The 15,669-nt window shown below is 31.7% G+C and overlaps 2 protein-coding genes across 2 annotated transcripts; one reads left to right on the forward strand and one right to left on the reverse strand.

Annotated features, from left to right (window-relative positions):
• Window positions 1-600: 600 nt before the first annotated feature.
• On the reverse strand, window positions 601-10,866 carry LOC148602019 (glutathione S-transferase kappa 1-like). The gene is made up of 8 exons (XM_088554485.1): window positions 10,753-10,866; window positions 9,591-9,675; window positions 8,352-8,455; window positions 7,334-7,462; window positions 6,703-6,738; window positions 4,784-4,900; window positions 3,168-3,261; window positions 601-1,189 (listed from the first exon to the last, which is right to left on the reverse strand). The coding sequence occupies exons 1-8, from the start codon at window positions 10,825-10,827 to the stop codon at window positions 1,140-1,142; spliced, it is 690 nt and encodes a 229-aa protein (XP_088410611.1). The 5' UTR covers window positions 10,828-10,866; the 3' UTR covers window positions 601-1,139.
• A 178-nt stretch (window positions 10,867-11,044) lies between these two features.
• Window positions 11,045-15,354, forward strand: LOC148602020 (mitochondrial coenzyme A diphosphatase NUDT8-like). Its single transcript, XM_088554483.1, has 5 exons — window positions 11,045-11,151; window positions 12,428-12,839; window positions 13,408-13,540; window positions 13,886-13,966; window positions 14,343-15,354. Exons 2-5 carry the CDS (start codon window positions 12,544-12,546, stop codon window positions 14,553-14,555), a joined length of 723 nt encoding a protein of 240 aa, XP_088410609.1. The 5' UTR covers window positions 11,045-11,151; window positions 12,428-12,543; the 3' UTR covers window positions 14,556-15,354.
• The last annotated feature ends 315 nt before the right edge of the window (window positions 15,355-15,669 follow it).

Raw genomic sequence — 15,669 nt, forward strand, 5'->3', positions numbered from 1 at the left:
TCAACATTTTCTGGTAATGTGTACAATGCACAACTACATACTATATTACATACCAAGTTTCATGAAATTCTTTTCAGCTTGAATGACCAAGATGTGTCAGTCCTGTTCAGAGGGCCTCAAACTTTAAGGGATCATACTTTCTTTGTAATATGCACAACTACATACTGTGTCTAAAAACTGCCTATACTATCTGCTTCAAAGTTTCATGAAATTCTTTTCAGTTGTTTAATAGGAGTTTGGATGATGAAGATGTTTCAGTCTGGTCCAACTGGAAACCATCTTCAAAAGGCATAACTCCCACAAAATTTAAGAGATCAAAACTTTCTTGTAATATTTTCACAACTAAATACTGTGCTGTTACTTCCAAACTATTCCTTTTTGTTGAGAGGATCTGTGATGACAATGATAGGACTGAGGGAAATACATGTCAAATCATTATACTCTACACAACTTTGTTGCATGGGAAATAATGGGTATTGAAGCTTAAACTTTAATGCATATGCAAAGAAAAGAGTTAAGAAACTAAATTTTTTGTTGTCCTGACTTTGTATGATACATGTATTTAAAATAGGCAAAAAACAAAAACAAACATTGCTGATATACATACTAGTATATTCTTTTATTATAAAATTATCTCAATTCATTCATAATAGTACAAGTAATATTCAAAAATATCATCACAAGTAATAAAAAACGTATACAAATGTATTTTCTCAAAAATATCAATTCATTAAAATATATCGGTAATTTATTTCACAAAAGGAAAAGATTATTTTTGGTGAAAGAAATGTAATCCAATATATTTCCCTTTTTCTTTGGGGAGAGAAAATATATAAACAATCCCTCAAACAGAAGCTTAGAAATCTGTTACAAAAATGTGTAACAGACAGATACACAGATGACCAGACAAGATGATTGCAATATAGCCCTTACTCATTAGAGTTGGGATATTATAAACAAAAATGCACTATAGACTCCTTTAATAGTGTATTTATCATGATTTTTCTTATTATACAATTCTTTCATAATACTGTTTCCATATTCCAAATGTTTAAACTTCAATCATACTGTTAGGTAGTAAATAATCACATCAAATTTGTTGCCATCAATATATGAAACACAACCTAAATTGTTCAACACTATAGTTTACATTTGCTAAGATGGTTCTGAGGTCCTTTCCACTCCTCTTCTGAAAAATAAACAAAAATAGAAGTTTTAGCTGATAGCACTCCGTTGTATTCTAATCATGTGAACCTTGTGATAGAATTTTCTCCTCTTACAAACAAATGGCCTGGACTTGATAAAAATTCTCAAATCATTGAGTTCTTTCCCAAATCTTGGATTTGGTGGAAGCATTTGAAGAAAATCTTGATTTAATATAAAACCAGGCACTGTTCATAACCATCTTTTATGTACATGTACAAAACATATCCTACATGTTACCTTTACAAGCTCAATGAAAGTGAGGCATTGGGATTCCTATATATTCTGAGAAAAAATTTTTTGGCTTCATTTTTAATTTGTAACTCCAACCCATAAGAAACATATCTAAATGTTTTGCAGTCATTGTTGTGTTATCTTTGAAAATTGGAAGTTGGTAGTAAATACAGGAATTCAACTCAAACCAGTAATAATTCATGAACAGCCTCAAATTTTCCCATTGTTTTAAGCTTCATACATATCTTAGGGATAACATGTATACAGCAATAACCTGTCTTTAAATAGACTATGAGTAAAACGCCCCTAAATAGTGACTGCTAGGTAAAATTAACCTATATATAAAGACCACCTCTCTTATGTAACCATAATTTTGTTGTCCCTGGAAAATCATTTAAGACAAAGATTTCACTTCATGTCGAGTATGAGCACTGGTTTTGTTTATTATTGTCTTAGTACCACATGTTTTTCTTTTTTTAATGAAATGATACACTCTGGTGGATAAAGCACAAGGCTCTCTTTTCTACTTTTTGGTCAAATTCCTAATAATAAAAGGATAACTGCCTATGGGCTTGTATGTTTCCTCATATGACCCTGTGAATTCTCGAGAATGATCCCAAACTACCATTCAAAAGCATAAGTTGTTGTTTTTTAATTGAATAAAGACTATAATCTTTCAATGTGCAGGAAAATGGGTCTGTTGCCTGGAAATGGTCATTTTTGGTCATTTTTCACCAGATGTGGTGCTCACCAAGGGAAAGACAGTGTCCAAAGTGTAATTTTTCCAAAGCTTGTTCCCTCTTATGGTAATTTAAGCCAAAAATTGTCCATTACAGTCATAAGTGGAAGGTCAGGGGTCACCAGAGGGGTTATTCATGAGAAAAAAAAAGGATTTTTTGCAATTTTTGGCTTCAGATTGGTCAAAACCGTAAGTGGTTAGTATATGGGGTTGACATCGTGGGAGTGGTGAGAGATATCATTATTCTATAGAAACCAGGTGAAATGAAGCACTATGGATCCATTCCGCTGTTGTTAGAGGCCAAGAATTGAGCCCTACCCCTAAATAAAACTTTGTGTGGCCTTCTCATGACCTCTTGTTCACCTGAAAACTATTTTGATAAAACTCTGTATAAGAAAGCCTCATTTTAAAGCACATTCACTCTGCTTGCATATGAAATCAAATTGATGTTTCCAAAGCTAAAAATAAAATTGGCAGAACCCAAAAATTGGAAAACAGCCCATGACCGTGTATATATGGTTACTGCATGGTAGGGGTTAATAAGATGATATAAATATGACATTTAATATCTTCTACACCATAGTAAGGATAGAAATAACAAAAATACATGTAGAACTATACATCATATTGTACCTGTAAGTAGCAAACTAAATTCAAATAGGTTTTGAAATATGCATAAAAAATAATTAAAAACAAGACTTACAAGCCCTATTTAGCATGGCATTGGAAAATACTGGTATAACTACAATTACAAGCAACAAGAAAATAATTACCTAGTACCCAGTAACATGGCAAGAATTGGAAAATCTATCAAAATAATTACCTAGTAACATGACAAGAATTGGAAATCTATCAAAATAATTACCTAGTAACATGGCAAGAATAGGAAATTTATCAAAATAGTTACCTAGTAACATGGCAAGAATAGGAAATCTATCAAAATAATTACCTAGTAACATGGCAAGCATTGGAAATATATCAAAATAATTACCTAGTAACATGGCAAGAATTGGAAATCTATCAGAGCCAAATACAAACTCAGGCTTGTTATTTACATGAGCAATGATAGTTGGTGCACCAAATGTCTGAAACAAAATAATGATTTACAATAGGATATAAGCTTAATTATCAACCAGTTGTGTAAAATATATATACAGTTGCCAATTCAATAGTTAATGAAATGAGCCTATAAACATCAATAACTGGGCATATACAGATAAAACATACTACATAGGAACAAAAAGTATATTACTGAATAACAGTTCTGATATGGAAAACCTGGCTGAAAACTGCCAGCCTCAATATTGATTTAACTGTTCTCAACTTCTGATGACTTGCTTCCATTTTAAAACTACAAATTTTGCTACTAAATCACTGAATAAAAAAACCCAGTTTTTTTATAGTTTGCAAAATAGTGAAAATTATCTCAGAATCTGTTTAAAATGTTGTAAAAACCACCTATTTTTGGCACAATTACCTCGAAATATTGTTTGGTGGCCTATGCTTTTTATATCAAAATTACACAAAATGTTTGTTCAAGGTCATCTTGGAAAAAAATGAGGGAAATCTAAAAATATAAGGTTTGATCTACCTCAAATGTTCCAAATACTTATATACCATACAAATACAGTGTCTCTACAGTTTATAGCTTGCTGCTTTCATGACTGTATGTTTCATTTTTTTTCTTGACAATGAAAATGTTACATACATTTTTTGCAGAAATTGTTTCCTAGCTGCCTTTATTAAATTATGGCAAAAAGATTATAGATGATGAATTTTCATAAAGCCAATTAAAATAAAAAGTAGATTCTCATCCCCTGTTGCTTAAAAAATTGACACAAATAAAAAAAATTGGGTGGGAATTTCAAAATCAGATTTTTTTTTACCATCAGATTCTAGTATTGAGATACTATAACACACAAATCTCTCATTTCTTGGTGACTAAAACGATGTTTCTTCTTTTGAAACTGATATGGCTGTGGATTTAGAACATATCTACACATCATATAGCTGAAATTAGGCTAGCAAATATCTGGTAAGTAATAAAAAATAAAAAAATGAAATCCTCCTACCCACCCCATATTTTTTGTGAAGGTTGGACAAGAATCTACCATTAAAGTTTACTTGGCCAAATATCTAAATAACACTTTCGTAATTCTGATTTTGCTTGGCAGCCATTTCACGTTGCCTGTTTGTATTGCAATATACCCAAGACCATTGATTGGAAGTGGGAGGTTTAACCCACCATTTCCATCATAAATACCTGTACTAAATCAGGACCATTCTTCATGTTTCCAAGTTATTCCTGGTTTTTGTCTTGATGTTGTAATTTGTTACCATATGGATGGATATTTTCGCAGGTGTCAAAATTGATGATTTTAGGCAAAAAAGAACCTGGCATACAAATTATAGAAGATTCCTATTTCAGTGGATGCTAAGTGGTGCACATAGTATGTGAGCACAGAGTAAATATTTCATGAAATTTACTTGGGAGTTTTTCAGACAGACTGCTAAAATATGCCAAAATTAGCACCCTGTGGAAATTTCAAGCTATACAGTATATGGACTTCCCCCTTCATTCTATAAAAAAATTAAATAAAAACATACCCCATGATCTAATGCTTCTGTTGTATATTTTTTTAGTCTATCTTTCACCTCCTCGCTGGATGATCTGGCAAAGGCATGCTTTGCTACTCCTTCACTTATTCCTACATTCTTTGCAGCCTATAAGATACAATTCTAGAGCAATCATTCTATTTGAGCAACCAAAATGCATTGACAGTATAATTATTAATGGTATACAGTCAGTGACAGTATATAACACCTTGGCTCCGCCTACTTTCCTACTATTGCATGAACTACCTGTTTATCATGTGGTCACTATCAGGGGCCACTAGTGGTGATAAAATATAATAAATACATCATATAATAATAAAATTGCTTTAAAAAGTAATAAGGATTGCAATATGAAGACAATAACAGTATACTGACAAGAAATAAAAACTATATACGAATTCAGTCTCACGTTTTACCCTGATTTTAAGCCTCATCTGTATATTGTTTTTGTTTCAAGTCAATCACTGTTACGTTCTATTTCTAGACTGCTCATTTGACATTCCGTATAAATTTGACACAACCTGTCAGGTATTCAATGCAAATGGTCTATAGAAAACCATCAATATCATCATTTAAGGAGGTAGACCTTGGGTAAAAGAAATAACTCTTGAAATCAGTGATATGTTTGTATCATATTCAATTTCACCAAAGCCTTTTAAGCTTTCCTTTGAAAAAGAATGAAAAAAGTCTGAGTTACTTTGACCCTTACATGAGATTGATGTAAAATAGTGAATACAATCATTCCAATAATTTGTAAGAGTTGTGTCCCTTACCCTAGGTCTACCTCTTAAAGTAGCAGTCTTTCTAAAATTCAGACAGAAGGTGATTCGTGCATTTAAAAAATCCACCAAATTCAGTTTATTTTCTTGTTAAGAAACAGTTACTGATCACATAACCAGTCTTAATTTTTCATTTGGTTGTTGCACTTTTGAAATAAAAATCATAGATTTAACATTAAATTGGCATTTTGCAAGAGTTATCATTCTTGACTTGGTTTCATTTTTTTATTTTAGTGGGAGATAAATGTATAATTTTCTAAAAAGGGCAGATGTGAATGAAGAAATGATTATGGTTAAATGAAAGTATAGCATATATAAATTGAAAAAGCATCGTTTGTTTGGTGGGTTTTTCTACACCATGAATCATTTTACCATTGACAATGTCTGAATTATATGTGGACTGGTACTTGATTTCTACTTTTGTATTTGTAAAATTAACTTAAAAATTGTAGACCATTCCATGAAATTTACTGATCTATTTTATACAGAAAATATGCTTTCATCAACATAAATTACAGTTACAACTTTTGTATATATCAAGGGCAGCAACTCTTGAACACTTGATCATCAAAGCATCACAGTCTTAGTTATGACTTTGAACACATGTAAAAAAATTATATTGTCTAAAAATTAAAAAGTGTTTCTACTACTTATATACAGACCAGACAAGTACTATGTACCACAACAATATTATGTACAAATTAACAAGTTATTGTAAACATTTATTTTCTCATATTCTGTCTAGTGAACATGTTTGCAGGTATCAGTTTTCAGGGTTCCAAAAAAAAAGAGTTTATTGTTACATAGTGTCAAGATCAATTTCAATTTCATACTTTTCAGTCCACTGTGAATAGTGATAATTTGTTCACTACGAAAATTAATACCTAAACAGTACATTAATTATACTTTTAAATGAATTAATACACAGTGATAGGGATCAAAATACAATGTATTTAGAATTGGCCATTTTCTAAAGGCAATTATATCTCAATGCCCAATTCTCTAAGATTCGCTGTAAAATTATCCTTGTTTTTTAAGACCTTTCAAGCTACTATATGAAAAATTCAAAAAACAGGTCCTAAAGTAATTTAATTGGGTTAAGAAAAATGGGAAAAAGTAGTCATAACAAACCTCAATAAGTTCTTTCTGGTCAAATATTCCTTGTCCCTGGATAAAAAATAAAACAAGAAAATAAAAGTAACTATATAATAATAATGTATTTTTCCCAAATCTTAATATTGGTTTTGAAATACATGTGCCATCACTTGGAAAATATATGTTCACCACACAGTGATATTATTGGACTTTTTCAAAACTATCTCATCCATTTCTATTGGGAAAATGTTCCTCATTTTTTTTTAAATTGGGAATTTTTTAATAACCAGACAAAACCTAGGATTTGTACTTAAGATGATTATTTTTTAAGAAGATGTAAGGAATAAGATAAGACAGAATCAATTGTGACTCAACCACATCACAACCAGTTGCAATTTGCCAAATTTTTATATCACTTGTTTGCATCATCCATTGTGTGATATTGTAAATATCTAGCCATCCAAGAAGTATATAAAACAACCAAATCATAGAGAAATGACAAATACATCACAATACACATACTCCTGTGTATTGCCTATGATTACACTGTCAGAAAGCACCAACAATGTCATACACACTTTCATAACACATTTTGTATTTCCATACTGGAGAACTGAATGATTAAATTACTCATGCTAAGCATAAAACATTACATTTACACATTTACCCTGTTATAAACTCTCATCCACATCTCTCTAGAGAGGTCTTCTGTGACATTTGGATTTTCCATATCAACTGCTGTCAAAAACCTCATTGCTGTCAAAATCCCTTTGTTAAACAACACTGTCATTGGATCCTACAAAAAAACTTAGTCAAATACAGCAAGTCAAATACTGCAAAAGTACTTCAATTCTTGGATACCAATTTTTGTGGCTAATGGAAGAAACACAAGTTTGTGGATTCTTGAGTTTCTAGTTTTGAGGTTTTCAGTATACACATCAATGGGAAACTCATTTTCATTGGGAACCCAATTTGTGATTTGGTCTACCAACAAAAACCATAAAAATTGGAATCCCACGTACAATAGTACTTTCACAGTAATTAACATTAATTGCCTTAGATAGTAAACTGGACAAGAAGATTTACACTTTTCAATAATTATTTGAATTTATGACTGATAGACATTGATAGCTCATTCTAAATCGTCCACTTCATCTTCAGACAATGGCCTTCAAATCAATTCCAGCCTCTGATGTTAACAATTTAAATTGCTATGAAAACATCATCATGGGCTGCATAACACTGTATTATTTAGAAATGATAATATAGGTCATTTAGCACTCGTTCCATCGGACCAGAGAACAAGAAAACATCACACTCTCTCACTTTTGGCCATACAATGTACATGTATCAACACTTCAAAAGATTCTTACAGGTTTTCATTTTTCCAATTCACTATTACTTAGTGGAACATGCTATTCTCTCTACCCTCAACTGATCATTTGTTACCTCCCATACATATCTTAAACACAAATGACTACTTCTGTTCTCTTCACAACTTTCAATGTAGATAAGTTAAAATTATTAACATTTTCATGTAAAATAGGCCATGCATGCACCAATAATTAATCATCTATACAATGTTCTTAGATGGTGTACTGGAAATCCTAAAGAAGAAGATCATGCATACTAAATATATATCATTACCTTATATATTCTAACTTTCTTATATTTACACTACATACCTCAGGCATTTTTATGGGTACTTGGTAGTACTGTGACAATCTAGGAAGATCATATTTCATCATGTATGCACCTTTAGCAGGTACCATTGCAGGTGGGCGATTTGCTTTGAATAAAAAAATTGAAGTACAATGTACACCATATTTTTAGAAATTTATTTATAGAATATAATTTGGCCTACTGAAAATTTTATTTTGTCTGAAAGTTCAGTTTTTGTAAAATTCCCTGTTATGAGAATCTGGTTTTTTTTTGGTAGACTTACAAACAGGCTATCAGTATAAAGTTTATAATAATAGCCTACCCAACTCTTCATATCATTAATAATGAAATATGCATATTTAATTTTTACCCAAGAAATAAATGTTTTTTTTATGGTGATATTTTTTTTTTTGGTCCTGATTAGATGAAAATGGAATAAGGTGTTGTGAGTAAGGGAGTGATCATTAGATATCTATGGCAGGGCTAGGATTAAAATTTTAATCCTGCCTTTCAATTTCCAGTAAAATTAGAACCTGAATTTTTTTTTCACACACACAAATTAAATACATATTTTACAGCCTAAATCTGTATCCTGTATTTTTTTTTAAGTCTGCACTGTCCTGACCACATTTTTTCCCCTGGATTGGTATGTCCTGCCTTTTTTTTTTTTAAATCTAATCCTAGCCCTCTCCTAAATCATTAGGCCATACTTGAATTCTTTTATTTCCTGTGGTTTAAATTGATAGTCATGTTATAAACCTTAAAATGATAAGAACTGACATTTTGAAATTTTATTCAAAAAGTACTGTATATTATTTTCTGTCAAATTTTAAGTGGGTTTAACTCCTAATATACATGTACCCTTATCAAATGCATCCATGTTATTTGACTTCAATTGCATGGCACTGCATGAATTGTAATCATTAATTAATAAAGTAAATGTTTCAAATTAGTACAGGAAACAGACAAAACTGTTCTTTAGTGATGGAGATTATAAAATGGTTTCCATTGGAAGGCAGTCCTGGGCAAAAGTTCTTTAGTCTTCTTTATCATCTTCACAATCTTGTACGAACATTGTTCTCTCACTGGATATTTTAATAGTTGTCTGATATTAGGCATACATTGTATACTGGTACAAAACATTTAATAATGATGTACATTTTTACTTGTTAAAAATGATTAATATCTGTTGTGTTTGTGTTTTTTCTTTCATAAAATTGGACAGCAGCTTTCAATTCATTTTAGAATGATGATATACTTACATGCTTCATTCATGACCCCACCCAAGAAAAAGGGTTTTAGCTTTAAGTCCATGTCTTTCCATACTGATTTGTACCGTGTCAGCACCTGAAAAATCCAAAGTATTGTGCATGTACATCTATAATCCTCAAAATTTAAATATCAAAAGTTACAATGACAAAACAATGGTCTCTAATATCTGAATTATATAATGTACATTATTTATTACCTGAAAGAGCTTTATTAAGCTCCTTCTGATATTGACCCCAATGAACTGTATTTTAGAGCTTCATAAAGCATTGTAATATCGATTGATTGATTGTTGGTGTTTAATGCCCAAGAAGCAATATTCCACCTATATCCAGGCTATGAACTATGAATCATAAATGGATAACAAAATGAACATGAAATTATGAAGAAATGGAAAATGGGACAGGACAAAAGGATAATAGGGTTGACAAATTTTATTGCCACTGAAAATAGTTAGAGGTGGGTAGGGTCGGGCAATTTAGCCTCTTATGGTGGAGAGCAAAGGTTCCTACTCCTACTGAATACCACAGCAGGGTTCTTTCACATACGAAGAACATGGCAGCTTTCCCAATACATTGCACCACTTTGGTTTGTGGTCAGGTTTTCTGTATTACATGTTATGCTTAATGATCTTGTACAGGGAGCAAGGAAATAAAATAATTACAGAACTGATATACTAAGACCACCAAAATATTCAGGGAAATGATTGAAAAAGGATTTCTTTTTAACAGAATATGTTATGAGTCAACCAAGTAGCTCTGAGACTCATTGTGGGTGACATTTCAGGTTTCTCCAAGATGGATTTGACCTGAATTCCTTTTGGGATTTGACTCTGGAGAATATTTTTATTTTGTTTTGAAAATCTAAGATTTCACGCTCATGTGCTATGTATGATACATTTTTAATTCTACAATTGAGGTTAATAGAAACTATTTTGTAACAACAATAAGTCCTCAAAGCTTTGCTTATTGATAAGTTAACACAAGTGCCTTGAAGTAGAATTTGAACATTTCGAATTTTTTGCAGATAAAACCAAAATGTTAGATGGAAAATCTACAGACTACACACAAAAAAGAAAAAAAAAAAAAAAAAAAAAAAAAAAAAACGAACAAACCAAATTTTTTTTTTTTAATCTTAGAGTGGTGATGGTCTTACTTCAAAAGCGATCCAAGAATATGGAGAAACAACATCATAAAAAAGTTCAACTGTTTTCTTAGTGGGCGCAGCCATGTTTACAAACTTTATCGATCATTTTACAAAACGAAATTACTTATTTTCATGCGAGTCTATAAAGTCACACTTAAATAAGGCAACTCAAACATTGATGAATAAAAAATTGAAATTTTGAATATGATATATTGATCTACCGTGCTTCTTCATCGCCTGTTTAAAAAGATTACATATTTTCGTTCACTTCAAAAGTTACGTTTCTTGTGTAGCAGACGACCTTTGGATTGAAGTCCTAGAATTTGCCCTTTCACTGTTTACAATATGTGTACATGTACATCGAAGAAAGAAAACGTAATGCTTACAACAAACACATTCCAAGACTAGGTTAGTAGATTCTAGTTTTAAATAACAACAACTCATTCATTTCAATGTAAAAATGGTAGGATTTCTGTCATTAAAACGATTTTATCAGTCTCCACGAAGAAGCAGTACGTGCATGTGCAATGTTAAAGCAACAAAGCCCAAAACATTTTATGAATGGTAGATATAGGTCTTTGAGACTAGGGTCAGGGAGGCACTGTTTCTGTACATACTGGTCAGAGAGTAGATCTTACTATTTTCAAGACTGAAGAATTCTCACCAATCTGCTCATTAAAATTTATTGCTCTATGAAAATTGTTGTATGATAGCTCATTTAATTTTTGAGAGCAAATATCAGCAATCTGTTTTTCTTTACCTTTTGGGCATGATTTTATTTCACAGGAGAGGAAGAAAAATCAGATTGCGAGAATTACTTGCCGGGGAGAAGTATTCCTTGACCAGTTTTCTCATATTTCTAAATAGGTACATGTACACATAGGTTTCAACCTGAAAGTCATTAGAAGTGTTTGAAGTGCTAAATCTCCCTTTTTATATGGCACAACATTCTGACCCTAACCTTACATATCAAGAGGATGGTTACAGGGTCAGAGGATATACAGACTATTCTGTACATTGTATAGATTTTATTAGTGGTCAATCTCTCAAATATGAATTAAATCTTTGGGGAAAAAAATAGTGAAACTCCTTTTGGTGTATGCCATGCACCCCTCCTGAAGTAGAGAAAGAATGGGAAAAATGTCAAGAATACACAGAAGAATAGGGTAATCTATGCACAGCTCTGGATATGAAACATTGGTCAGGAGACTGGTTGTTTTTTTTTAACAGAACTTTTTTCTTTTATTTACAAGTAAACAAACATAATAAGTTTTCTACTACCCTAACAATCCACTATTTTGTACTTACCCATTAAAATTTCATGGCCATTGTGGCTCAAGCACTGTTAAATTCCCCATTAACTTACTGTAAAATGTTTTGAAAAATAAAATAATTTCCCTACCTACCTACCTAACCTATTTTTATTGCTGCCAACTGGTAACAGGAACGGAGAGTATTATTTTTTTTAGCCTGATTAAACATTTTCTTTCTTGTATACATGAATGTCTGCACCCTTTAGTTGGGGTTAGTTTTCATATTGTTTTTATATCCAAATAGCTCAAAATTCAAATAATGCTTTGTTAAAGGTATAATTAAGGTTTATAAAAACTCCTATGGGGAAAATTAGGACAAGAAAATCATTACTGAATTTTATTGCTTTACTTCTATTTTATCTTTTTTTCAGGATTTTCAAAAGCACCAGTTAACCATGAATTGAATAATGTTTAAATCATTAATCTAAGAAAAGGAGAAGAACAAAAGTTTGATTGATTGTAAAATCATCAAACCAATATAAACACTATGATTAATACAAGACAGTTTATGAGGATTTGTTCAAGGTCCTGCAAGCAACAGATAACAATGCTCAGGCATATATCAGGAACTGACCTCACAAATATATTCAGCAATGATAGCAAATTGGCATTTCAAAAGAAATTGTCAGCTGGTTTGTACATCACTGCAGCCCGATCAACAATACTGAGTGACAATGCTGGAGAAGCTTCAGTTCTGCTCCCTTTTTGTACAGTAGATGGTGAACCATCCTTATTATTCATGGTTCGTCCTATGACAATGCCTATGCATAGAGGTGAAGTATGGTAGGTTCAAGTTTAAATGATGAAATGTACTCAGAAAAAATTAAAATAGGAACTGACTGATTATGTGCAGTTCAGACTCACCAAAGTTGAGATTTTTCATGTTTAGAATAGGGAAATATAAACAGTAAGTTTCAGTTTTTCATAAAGAATGCCCAACAAACTTAGATTTTTGAAGGCGGGGTAGTAAATCTCCATCAGGAATGACCATAAAAGACAGAAACATGTGAGGGTGTCAAGGTTGTTCATAAGCGGCATATCAAGTGATAGTTTAAGGGATTTAGTACTAATCCATATAAAATTTTGATATAGACTATGATAATGGTTGTTTATGGTTTAGATACCCACTGAAGAAATCATGCTTTCATTCTATATACACCATATTTTTTATGTATCTTTCTGCATTTAGACCTATATTTTGGAGGAAAACCATCTTCCTAATAAATCTACCAAATCATGAATGAAAACTCTTTCAACCCATTACATACACAATTTATATAATTTCTATCTCAAAAATTTAATGAGAGAAAATTGAACTTTTGTTTCTACTTGTTTTAGACTTATGTTACAGCTTCCCAGGTGGTAAAGCAGATGATGGGGACCGAGATCCTATACACACAGCGTTAAGGGAATCACACGAGGAAATTGGACTGCCAGAAGACAAGATAGATATCTGGGGAACGTTAGCTCCTGTTCCAGGCAGGGTACAAATGACTACAATTACTTTGGTCAGGCTAAAAAGAGAATGCTTCTTCTCACTTTTACCTTGAACTTGATGAATTGATTATCATCCCTCTTACAAATTTAGAAATTTTGCAAGGTTTTATTTTTTTTTTAAAGTATAAGGGGTCATGAAAATAAAAACATGTAAAATCTCTCAAATATTTCTGATCTTTTGTTGCTTATCTGTATAAACATTTCTGAATGATAGGAAGCTTAAAATTAATTTCTTTATTTTAAGAGAAAAAATACAAATTGCAATAAATACATGCAATAATATCTGAATTGAGAGTTGAACAATTGTTAACTATTTCACTTTCTTCCTGAAGGATGGAAAAATCCAGGTATTTCCTGTAATTGGCCATTGTGGTGAAATTGATCTGAAATCTCTGGTTCTAAATAAAGATGAGGTAAGAAATAATATTGAAATTATTGGGAGATAATTAATTTGTTGAAATGGGTAGTTATATTCTGTAAGACACACTAAACCATCAAAATCAGAATAGATACACATTTTAAATAGTACTTCAACTCAGTTCAAGCTCAGTTCTTTCTACTTATAAAATTTGTACTCTAAGGTATGAGACACACTAAAAGTACCTTAAGAATTAATTGGGGTGGAAAACAGAATATTTTGACACTCATCTTTGATCACTTTTTATGAAATAGGTCATTGTATAAAAAGTTTGGTAAAGCACTGGGGTTATATTAGGGCTATGAATTTATGAGAAATTGGTGATTATTTTTTTTTTATTATATTCCAACTAAGCTTGCTTCTATTTACAGGTAGATGTAGTTTTCACAAGGACAATTAAATCGCTTTGTAATAATATCCACTCTACACAATACAGACATCACCTGGGTACAACAAAGGGTTACACACTGCCTGTGTATACTGGTGGTTCACACAGAATTTGGGGACTATCTGCTATATTTGTCCATCAAGTGTTGACGCTGCTCATCCCCGAACTTTATCATTTTAAATTGACTTATAGATGATATTTGTAACTTAAGTGTCAGTCAAAGGATCCCAACAAATAAAAATTTAGGAGTGGGGCAAATCAACCTATGTTCCATATTCATAGTCTTTGAAATATTTAGTCAACGTTTTTTTATACATTTTAAATTCTGTAGTGTTAGCTTATATTTTGCTTCCAAAGAAAAAAAATTTCTTCTCATTATTTACATTATTTGGTTATAAATATGATTTTGTTATCAATTTTTGAAAATTTAAGGGTGGAGCTAAAAATTCAAGGGCGGAGCTTAAAATTTAAGGGTGGGGCTAACAGTTCAAGGGTGTAGCTTAAAATTTAAGGGTGGGGCTATCAAATATTAAGATGGAGCAGTCCCGCCCTGCAATCTCTGTAAGAATCATGTTGTGGGTGAAACACGGTTTGTAATTGTAAGTGTATCACGTGACTCATGGAAGAAAGATAAGATTTTCCTTATTATTTTTAATTTTAATTTCATTGAAATGCACTGTAAATGAATATTGGGCAAATAACTCATTTTTTTTCGCATTCTTATGAAAAAAACTTCCAATCATATCCAGTAATGCAGAGGTCAAATAGAAAAACAGAAAAATTATACTGCCAGATAAGAGAATTGTTTTCTCACGTGTGTTTTGAACTTTTCCCAATTTGTCTGATTCTTTCAGAGACTGGCACTTAACTATATTTTCACTGCCAAAAGTGTTGGGCATATCTTAGCTGTGTGTTTTTCTTTCCATACATCTTACCTCAAGTTTAGGGTTGCATATTCATTTAAAAATTTCTTTATTAAACTCTTGAAATGAAAATCCTTTTGGTGAATACCGTGAATCCAAGAGAGTATATGGATACTTATTGCATCAGTTTTCATCCGTGGTCAATCAACAAGTGTCAGTAAATATTTGACAACCAATGATATTATTAACTGCATTGGATGATATATGGGTTGCCCAGTGTCTTATCCAACATTTAAAACTTGATGGGTTGTTCAATATATTCACAGTGTTATTCATAGTTTATCTTCTGTAAGTTATACTTACTATACAGGGAAAACTGTCTACTCTGAAACTATTTTGGACGGTTAAGGCAGGTGTCTGGTTCACACAGGTGCAAACTTATATGAA

Source organism: Perna viridis, chromosome 12, assembly GCF_037379345.1.
Source record: "Perna viridis isolate PV_CMFRI_1.1 ecotype Kerala chromosome 12, ASM3737934v1, whole genome shotgun sequence".
NCBI classification, from domain to species: domain Eukaryota; kingdom Metazoa; phylum Mollusca; class Bivalvia; order Mytilida; family Mytilidae; genus Perna; species Perna viridis.

Bases quoted from the DNA above. Each gene is read 5' to 3' on its own strand.
- LOC148602020 (XM_088554483.1), top strand. From the start codon at position 12,544: ATGATTAATACAAGACAGTTTATGAGGATTTGTTCAAGGTCCTGCAAG. The intron at 12,840-13,407 runs GTAGGTTCAAGT...CTTATGTTACAG, and splicing joins ATGCATAGAGGTGAAGTATG to CTTCCCAGGTGGTAAAGCAG. The intron at 13,541-13,885 runs GTACAAATGACT...TTCTTCCTGAAG, and splicing joins TAGCTCCTGTTCCAGGCAGG to GATGGAAAAATCCAGGTATT.
- LOC148602019 (XM_088554485.1), bottom strand. From the start codon at position 10,827: ATGGCTGCGCCCACTAAGAAAACAGTTGAACTTTTTTATGATGTTGTT. The intron at 9,676-10,752 runs GTAAGACCATCA...TGGATTTTTCAG, and splicing joins ATTCTTGGATCGCTTTTGAA to GTGCTGACACGGTACAAATC. The intron at 8,456-9,590 runs GTAAGTATATCA...TTTTATTCAAAG, and splicing joins TGGGGTCATGAATGAAGCAT to CAAATCGCCCACCTGCAATG.